Here is a 10384-nt window from a genome sequence, read left to right as displayed (position 1 = left end):
TGATATTGAAACAGAAGTTTATTACTATTTTTTTTAATTCAAATTTGCGCATATTTATGAGTTTAATCAGCTTGCAAAAGCATTAATCTTTTGGCGTCAATATAAATAAACATTGTTTTTTTTTCCTTTTTTTGTAGCATTAATACTTTGGCGTCAATTTAAATAAACATTGTTTTCCAAAACTAACAAAAAAGTAAAAATATTTTAAAAGTAGTTTACAACTTTAAAAAAGTTCAACTTATTGCAACCAAATACTCAACTTTATACAAAATTAGTTGTTAAATCATTCAACTGAAACATACAAGGACGGAGATTTAAACGGAGCTTAAGTTCTTTAAATTGCGTACAAACTTCATAATTTAATTTGCTTATAAATGGCAATTTAAAGATTTAAAAAATTCTTATTTACTTTTTACAACATGGTAATTTAAAAAATATTAGAGGTATGTTTCGCCCTTAAGCATTCAAGTGTATAAAGTTTTTAGTTTTTGTAAAGTAATTGAAATCGTAAATATCTAAGAAAACAGTTTCAAAGTTTAAAATAACTTAAAAAGTGGTTATTGAAGTAAAACTCGCTAAAATTATTTTTTGAATGACTAAACAACAATTACTTAATAATTAATCATACTAGAACAGCTTGTTTGTTTACAGTAAAAAGAAAGAAATTATATTGTATTTTTTTAAATAACAGTTATTTTAAAAGCTACGAAAGTTAAGTTTTGATAATTTTTTTTTTTCGAAATTACTTTTTAATAGTCGGAAATGTGTTACAAGCGGTTAAAATACTTTGAAAATTTGATCTTTAGGCTTGCAAAAACAAGTTTCTTATTTTGCTTTTTTTAATTATATTTTTACCGTGATAGTCTTGTAAAAAATAGCAATAGTCATGTCAAAACAATGCCAATGTGTATATATAAATTTATTAAGACAGTTTCAAATATAACTTTACCTACATAGTATACTATGAAGAAAAAACTTAAGCTTAGCGTAAATATATTTTTAAATTGAACACCTAGATATTTACAAAAGTAAACAAAGACGAAGTTTGATTGTAACTGCAAAGGAGTAAACATACTTTTTAAATAGTAAAAAACTTTGAGAAAGCAATCAGTTTTTCTTTAACATAAAAAAAGTATTTCATTAGTCTACAAAGCATAAAAGTTTCTAATTTAAGTATTTTTGTTTTGTAAAGTTTAATATTTCTAAAATTTACTTCAAAGCAGTATATTTTTTACAACACTTTCTAAAACTGAAAAGGAAATTTATCAATAAAATACATCTTTAGTTAATAAATTTAATAGGAACGCAACAAGTATTACTATTTTAAACTGAAAAACATTTGTTTCAGTTACAGTTTAAGGGAAATAAAAGTTTACTTAAAATATCGAATTCATCTTAAAATTATTTAATCCCAACTAAATGCTCAATGTTATACAAAGTTTTTTCTTAAAAACTTTAATGTCAAAATGTAAGGAAGGAGCTTTAAACGGAGCTTAATTTCTTCGAATTGCGTACAAACTTCATAATTTAATAGCATATAAATGGCAATTTAAAGATTTACGAAATTCTTGACAATATCTCCTTTTTACGACATGGTAATTTAAACAAAATTGGAGGTATGCTTCGCCCTTAAGCGTTCAGGTGAACAAAGTTTAGTTCATTTTTTAACATAACAACTATCAAGTTTTATTTCAGTTTTTGTTGGCAGTTTATATTTTAAATCAGCTGATGTTTATATTAGGACTTGTGAAGCTTTATAATTTAGTTTCAGATAGAATTAAAATCAGAGTATTTTACTTAGTTCAAATTAAGATATCAAAAAGTGTTATATTGAAGTACGAAGACATTTAAAGCTTTTGTTGAAATTTATTTAAAATAAAGTTTTTTAACTGATGTTGCATTTTGTAACCATATTTAAACAGTAACTTTTATCTTTAATGAAATTTTATAACAAAAAACATTCAAACTTTGTTAAATCTTTAAATCCAAAGAAACCACTTCTGAAAACGTTTACGAAGCTTTTAACATTACTAAATGTTAAATGCTTGCGCTTTAAATCAAAATATTAAAACAGATTTTCAAGAAAGCTAAAATTTAATTCAAAAGTTGCATTATTTTAACAAATAGGTTCTTAAGTGATGACAAGTATACTAAATAAGTATATTCAAGTTTGAAAAACTTGATTTAAGCCAAGTTTTCTATTTTTGATAAATTTTGTATTTGATTAAACAAGTTTTAACAAATTTAACAAAAAACTTTTTTTTTCTTAGATTTATATAAATAAGGCATACCAAAAACTTTAGTCAAAGCTTAAATACAGTTATTTAAAAGCTTTTAAAAGTCTTAAAGTATTGATCACTCTGTTTACTAAGGGCTTATGAAATAAGGAAGATTATAAACAGAACGGTTCATTTAAACTTTTTAAACTAAATACTTTACGGCGTTAGTAATTAATGCAACAGTGAATTAAATGTAGTTTATCACACAATTTAGCTACCATTTTGAACAACTTGCCAAATACAAAGTTGCTCTAATTCAAGATTTTAAATTGTTTTTTTTTAGTTTTGTAAAAAACTTTAAGTCCAGTACTCTTTAAGATAAATTAAGAGTAAACTCAAGAAGAAATAATACTAAGAAAAAATACATTTTTTAAGCCTGTTCTTTTTTTGTAGAAAGGTTATGTGAATTAAAGTTTATAAGTTTTGTGAATGTAAATTTTAGACGAATTGTCAGCCTTGTTTAGGAAAAAAAAAATGGTTATCGTTTATTTTATAACAGTCTAAAATGTACTAATATGTAAACATTTAAGTACTATACAGTTTGCCATCGAAATAAACTGTTGAGTATTTGTTTCTATATAAATTAAAAAAAACTAAAAAAGTGTAGTTATTTTCTTTAGTTGAAAAAAAGATTAAGTTAAAATACTTCTTGTCAATTTAAGCACACTTAGATTAAATAAAGTATGTTTGCTAGTTTTATACTTTGTATGAATAAAGACTTTTTTAAAATAAAAAAATTAGTTATAGTTTTGTAAAATTAAAAAAAAAAATTATTTTCAAATTGATAGGTATCACAAACAAAATGACCGTCTTTTTTAACAATTAGTAAATTGCTTGTTTTACAAATTCCAATCATTTATAACAAAACTTAAACCACTCAAACAACTATTATATTAAGAACAAGGATTTTTATACAATATGAATATAAGCGAACATTTTTTGTATTTGACGGTTGTTTACTGAAGTATATTTATAAAACGATAAGTACAAATGAAAACAACCAAATTAAAAGAAACACTACCGGGTCCTTTTAAATGGCCAATATTTGGTTCATTGTTCTACTTGACCGAGTTTAAAGAGCGTGTCTTTATGGACTGGGTGAAGCACTACGGCAACATCTACGAGGTTAAAATGGGATCCAAGAACGTAGTGGTTGTGAATGGGTGAGTTATTTTTTTGTATCAATATATACATACTCACTGCAGTATGGGCTGTTACGTGTATACAAATCTTGATAAAAAAAAACTTTTTGGATTTTCGGACACTCTTGTTAGACTAAGCTTCTAAACATTTAAAATAAAGTTTTTAGATTAGTTTCATAGTGTATAAAGTATTAGATATTGTTTCTTATAAATCAATATTTGAAATAAAGTATCAATTTGATTTTAAAAAGTATAAAAGTGATTTTACTTTTTTTATTTCTTTGCAGTCACGAAGGTGTTAAAGCTGCTCTGAACAACGACGCATTCAGCAGCCGAGACAGCGACATCGCGTTTCAGGATTACAAGTTTCCGGGAAGGGGAATTTTTTTCTGCCCGGACAACGAAATTCACAGGAGGCTGAAACCTTTTTTGGTTGAAAACCTCAGCGAGCTCAAATCAGGTGGGTCTTAGAGAGTTGTTATAAAATGTGTAAGTTTTAAAAAAAAAAAAAGAAGTTTTTCATCAGTATTATTGTGCAAACTTAAAGCCAGACTTTAAAAACAAGCTTCTTAGTACTAAACTATATTTTCAAAGAATCAAAAATTTACTAAACATTTTAAGCATAATTAAGTTACATATTTAAACTATCACCGAACAATTAAAAGCTATTCTTATTCATAAACAGAAGTGTTTAGTTATGTATGTAAGTTACTTTTGATTTAATATATTTAAGGACGACAATTGTGGTAGTGTAAAAATAAAAGTTAAAGCTATTACTTAATTAAGCAACTATTGTATTACATCTATCATATATATTTTAATATCATAAAATTTAATGATTTTAATATATCATTAAATATAAAATGTTTTAAAACAATTTTAATTTATCAAAATTAAATTGCAAATTATTTATAAATAATTATTTTAAATGTATTTAAATTTTTTTTAATGAAATTAAATATTCAATTATAATAAATTTTCTATCATTTAGAATCTAAATGTTCTAAAATACATAATTTTAAACCTACCTAACAAAATAACAGGTTGTAAATTTAAACAGTAATAACTGCATAAAAATTTTAAAGAAAATATACAAAATGTAAATTAGTCTAAAATTAAATAGCTGCTAAACTATTATTAAAATGAAAAGAAGCAGTTATACTTCCTTTCTAAGTATTCAAAATTCCTATTTGAATAGTAAAGTGTTGCAAATCCGTCAACTATAAATAAGAAAAAAGTTTTTAGCGCTCTAGTTAAATCGTACGATCTTATTAAACTAAAAAACTGTTTATTTGTTTACTTGTGTACAATTTAATTAAAATGAAAAATGTCTTATTTTGATTTGACAGATTTAACAATTGACAGTAAAAAAGTGTAAATTTTGTGTAATGTATAGGTTACATTAGTTATTTTTTGGAATAAAATAAGTAAAACTGAATAAGTTTAAAAAAAATGTGTTAAAAAACTTATAATAATATAAACGGATTTTAAAATAAAGCCAATTAGTTCTGAAAAAGTAAGATAAGATCAGAATTATTTCTTTAAAAACAAGTTTTATTTCATGTGTGTTTCAACTTATATATACATTTTTTTAATGAAAAACTAAATGACTCATTTTAAAACTCTAAAATGTTTTAATTTTACAGACATAGACAAGAAAATAGAAACTGAGATCATGAAAATGATAGCTCATATTAAAACTATTTCGAATAAGCCAGTAGATATTCAAAACGTTATATGGTCTACACAGGCAAATATATTACTTCAAGTTAGTTTGTATACTTATTATAAAAATCAAAATAAAAACCCAAAAAGATACTTTAGTAAGTGTTGTAAATAGTATAACGTTTCTTTATAACTTTATATACATTAAAATTTTAGATAGTTGTCATACTATTTCATAAAAAAAAGTTTAATAAAGAAATTTACATTTTATTAAAAAGTAAAAGACAGTGTGTTTTTAGCTTTTTTTAGTAGTGTTTACAACTAAAATCAAATTAAGGTTATTTTGCAAATATAGATATGATTTTTCTACTAAAAAACCAGTTTAAAAAATGTGAATGTGTTATTTACTTTTAAAGCTACATTGCAAAAAAAAAAGTAGTATGAAGAATTACTAGACAAAAAGAAAATTAAGAAATTAAAAAAAAAAAAAAATTTATGAAAATTTTTTAGACTTTTGCTGCTATATAAAAAAACTTGATTTTTAAAAACTAATTTATTTGTAGAAATTATTCAGTGTGAAGTAAATTATTTTTTCTAATACAAGTTTTTTTTACTTATTCTACCGCATAAAACAACTGCAATGAAACAATCATTTTTAAAAAATGTTTAAAAAATATTTAGTTTTAGCTCTTTGTATCGCTACACTTAACAGTTGTGGCACTAAACATCGAAAAACAATAAAAAATATTTTTTTTTTAATGAAAAACCTTAAAAAGCTTTCATTCTAAACAAGTTTTATATATTAAACCTTTTTTTATATGCCAGATACTGTACTCAAAATCGTTCGGATATGGAAATGCGGAGCTTGAAAACATTATGAAGTTGTGCAGGGCTGGGCATTTTGAAGCGGACAAACGTAAAATGTTTGCTCAAATCTCCACGCTCGACTGGATGAAACACTTGCCATCTTCAAAAAGGTGATGTAATGTTCTAAAAATACTTATAACTTGTAAAGTCACTATTTTTTTTTAAAGTTTTATTTTAAACCATAAGTTTGGCATTCGGATTTCGTGCGTTCTTGTATAAACTAAAATTTGTGTTAGCTCCCTTTCTAAAATGAAGTGCACTCAAATGAATAGTTTACTCGATAAATAGAACACTTTTTCAACATTGTTACTGAACTTTTACTTTTTTAGATTTTACGAGTCTAAGCGCAGTGACTATCATCGAGTGAAAAACTTTTTTAGAAAACTTCACGAGGAACGGCAAAAAAGTGTCGAAGAAGTAAACGATCTGTCTTCAGCGTTTGCTAAACGTAATAAGTTCTTTTTGATGAAACTTGTTTATAGTATAATTAGCCTGATTTTAATAAAAAAGTAGTAATTTTTATAGGTTATGGTTTTTTTGTGTAAAAGAATCTTAGACTTAATTTAAATAACGCGTACTAAACTTTAACAATAGAATAAAAACATCATAAAAATCTTGAAAACGACTGTGTTAAGAATATCAAACATTTTATTAAAAAAGTACTTTGTAATAATTAAGTTTACTGGTTGTTTATATATTTCTAAATAAAGAATTTCAACTACTTATTATTAAAACTTTTAACTTTTATCATTAAGTCAACAAATAAATCATTATTTTTTTAAAAAGTACAAAACGTAATGTGTAGGAAAAATTGGGGTCCAAGTTAGTTGTCGCTAAATTTTTATTGAAAACTTTAATAATGACTGTGTTTTGAAAACTTAACATACATTTTTAAATAGTGCTTAACAATGATTAAAACTAATGATTGTTTGCTAGTTGTATAGTAAAACGTAATTATAAAATTAGTCTTTGTTGTATATTTAACATACATTAAACTTAATATCATAAAATATTTACAGCCAGTTGCGACGTGCGGTACTTTTAATTAGGCGATCCCAAAAAATTGCATTACTCATTCAAAAAAAAATCCTATCTTAAAACATTGTGTAGAGCTATAAGCGCTTCGTCTTGACAACTTCTTTTCTTCTTTTTGTTAAACTGTGCTTGTTGCCTCGCTTGTAGCTTGTGAACGCCTGCTGACTAGATTGCTTTTAAACGCGCTTACCTGCTAGCTCGTTCCGTTCACTATCTATTCTCACCTTCAAGCCAGAATGATTTAAATTTCGTGTTTCTGCTGCTTGGCCTGCTCCTGTTGCTTCGCTTTCTGGTTTCCCCGCACGCGAGGCCTGCTCGCTAGAACATTTCGATTTTGTTGTTTCTTTTTGATAGTTGTCAGTACAGTTTTCAATGTATAATGTTAAAATCTATTTTTTATTCACATGGTGCTATAAGTTTATGCGGCTCCAGCATTAAGCTATTATTGATTAATGTTTTGAACATTTTTATACATAGAGTTGCAGCTGAGACAGGTTGAGCTTGCAGCTCAAACATTCTGAAAATATCTTATATCACATATAGAAATTAAAAAAAAAATTATTAGGAAAATCAACGCCCTATAATGTTGTATTTTGGCTTTATTTTTGTACAACTTTAAGACTACTTATATTTCTTATCTTTAAAGTTGACATATAGATTCAAATCTAAATACCTTGGCTTTAACATAAAATACTTTTAATTTGGTGTAGGGTTGTGCTCGAAGCTCAAATCTAAACTCTAAAACTAAAACTTTTTAACTTTTCCTTTCCTAGCTCCAGCGTTGTGCTTCAAGCGTTTCCCCTGTTTAAAACCAAAATTTAAAATAAAACTTTTATTTAGTTACTAAGATTTTTTTTTACTCTTACAATAATGCCGAGATTAAAACATTTAAATTATATTGTATAGGCAGATTAGAGTTCATTATCATTTTTGATAAGTATAAAACTTTTTTTTTTAATAAGTCGAAATTGGTAAAAACTCTAAAATGATGTTACAATCTAATCAAAAAATTAAACTGTTTATTTGAAATAAACAGCTAAAACATGCTAAAAGTAGCTATAAAAATATTGAACGATTTAAATGTTTTGAACTAAATAAAGATGTGCAAATTATAATTTTATTTACAACCAGGTTTGGTGGCAAAAAGTTGCGACCTTTTCAAGTATAACAAAATAGTAAACTGCATATAATAATGTTCCTTATCTATAAAGTTGTTTAAAAACTTATTCATGCATGAAAATCTAAAAAAAAAAAATGTTACATATTCGAAAATTTAGTTCATATTATCAATTATCAGTGTATTATTATGTTTTGATTAAAAAAACAATTACTAAACTAAATTGGTACTTGCACGAAGCTGATATTAGAATAAACAAAAAACAGTGTACTCATGCGGAAAATACATAGATGAGTTGCTCAGCCTCTCAGATGACGTGATGGTTGCCGGAACTATCACCGTCAGAAACCAAACGTCGTGGATCTTGCTCGAACTCCTCAGAAATCCTGCCGCGATGAAGAAGGTAGAAGAAGACATCAAAAGCGCTTTCACAAGTTTGTTGCTTTCAACACGGTTAATGTTGAAGTTTTAGACGAAATGATAAGTATTTTTATGATTTTTTATAGTTAAAAACATATACAGCAAAAAAACCCTTTGAATATTTCAACACACCTATATATTGCTTTGAAAAACTCTGATTTATGTATATCAAATATTTAAATTCGCTAGTTTCGAAAATAGCTTAAATAAGTAAAATAAAGTGACATAACAAATTAAGAGCTGTGCATTGCAATATGTTTTTGAATCAACAAAAGTATAAAATCATGCAAATTTTTCTGTTCCAAAAACAACCGATTTTGATTCTGACATTATTCAATTATACGAAAAAAATTAGATGTATTTGAATATTAAATTTAACAAACCGACAGATACTCCCACCAACGGATACTTCGACCCTCACTGCTCCGCAGACCTCCACTACTGCAGGGCCGTCGTCGAGGAGGGGCTTAGGTTGAGGCCCGCCGCCCCCATGACTTTTTACCACTACTCAACCCGCGAGTCCGCGTTGCTAGGCTACAGTATCCCCAAAGCAACCAACCTGCTGATTAACCTGTGGTCCGCGCTAAGGGACCCGGACGTGTGGGCGCCCGACCCGGACAGTTTCAGGCCCGAGAGGCACTTGGACGAAAATGGTCGTTTCAACCCGACCAACGAGGTGGTGGCTTTCAGCGGGGGCAGGAGAAAATGCGGTGGTTTCCCGGTTGCGAAACGGGGGATTCTGTCGCTTTTGGTCAATTTGATTGGTAACTTCGAAGCGGGGTTTGAAAAAGAGGACGATCTTGGCGAGGGGGAGTCCCTTTTTCTGTACGCCCCGCCGAAATTCAATGTCAATTTGAAGCCTCGTGAGTAAAAACACTTAAATATTTTACTGATGTTTTTTTTTTCAATATTTTAACTGTTCTCTTCTAAATTTTAACTTTACTACAATAATTTATGTTTTTTTCACGACATTCACCCAACTTTGACAAACAACAATAGTTTATAGTAGTTGTCATTATTTCCTAATTATGTGCACTGTTTTAATTAAAAGAACATTTAAATAAAGTTGTTAAATAAGGTTGTAAAGTTTTCAAATTTACATTGATTATTTACTTTATATATAATTTTTTTTGTTAGTTCATATTTTTCATAGTATTCAATTTTACTTAAGCCTTTTTTAAATAATGCTTAACTAATCAGCCACAAATAAAAAAACTTACTTATGTAAGCAAAATATAATTAATGTAAGCAAAGTTACAAATTAACCTTAAAATTTTGTTTTAATCTAACGCACATTAAACATCGTTTAATGTAAAATGAACACTAACTTAGTTGTTAAAAAAAGTATTTTATACAATACTCAAAAGAAAGTATTTTAAGCTTTAATAGCAGAAAATCTATGAAACTACTAAATAGATTTAAAAAAATATATTAGGATAACTATGAGTTTATATAAAGACTGCATTTAAAAAAAGTATTAGTGTTATTAAATATATGTGCTTTTACATTTTAATTCAAGTTGTTTAACTTAAGTTGTTACATAAACATATCTAATGGCTTTAAAATTTATGTTTCTATTTACTTCAACATTAACCCAGACGACAAACATGTTTATATATTTTCTGCAATTTAATTTTTTTTAATTTAAAAACATGTCATGATTACAGTTAATACAAAAACTATTTTCTGCAAACGATATAATTTTTTTTATATAAGTTCGTTAAATAATGTCAAAATACTGTAAGGCATGAGAAAAAAAGGTGACGAAATTCCGATAAGTTTTAATTCAGGTAAATCATTTAGTGGTAAAATTTAAAAAACTTAATATTTAAATGTTTGATTTCGTTTAAAAACGACAA

At 26.4% G+C, this 10384-nt stretch overlaps 1 protein-coding gene across 1 annotated transcript; it reads left to right on the top strand.

The window, feature by feature from the left end:
* The first annotated feature begins 3356 nt into the window (after window positions 1–3356).
* LOC145838949 (uncharacterized) lies at window positions 3357–9396 on the top strand. The gene is made up of 7 exons (XM_082946567.1): window positions 3357–3442; window positions 3709–3881; window positions 5068–5189; window positions 5912–6063; window positions 6283–6401; window positions 8372–8539; window positions 8915–9396. The coding sequence occupies exons 1-7, from the start codon at window positions 3369–3371 to the stop codon at window positions 9394–9396; spliced, it is 1290 nt and encodes a 429-aa protein (XP_082802693.1). The 5' UTR covers window positions 3357–3368.
* The last annotated feature ends 988 nt before the right edge of the window (window positions 9397–10384 follow it).

This window comes from Thalia democratica, chromosome 6 (genome assembly GCF_965202585.1).
Source record: "Thalia democratica chromosome 6, ktThaDemo2.hap1.1, whole genome shotgun sequence".
Lineage (NCBI taxonomy): Eukaryota > Metazoa > Chordata > Thaliacea > Salpida > Salpidae > Thalia > Thalia democratica.
The sequence above is the reverse complement of the archived record's forward strand: the minus strand, read 5'-3'. Positions and strand labels throughout refer to the sequence as shown.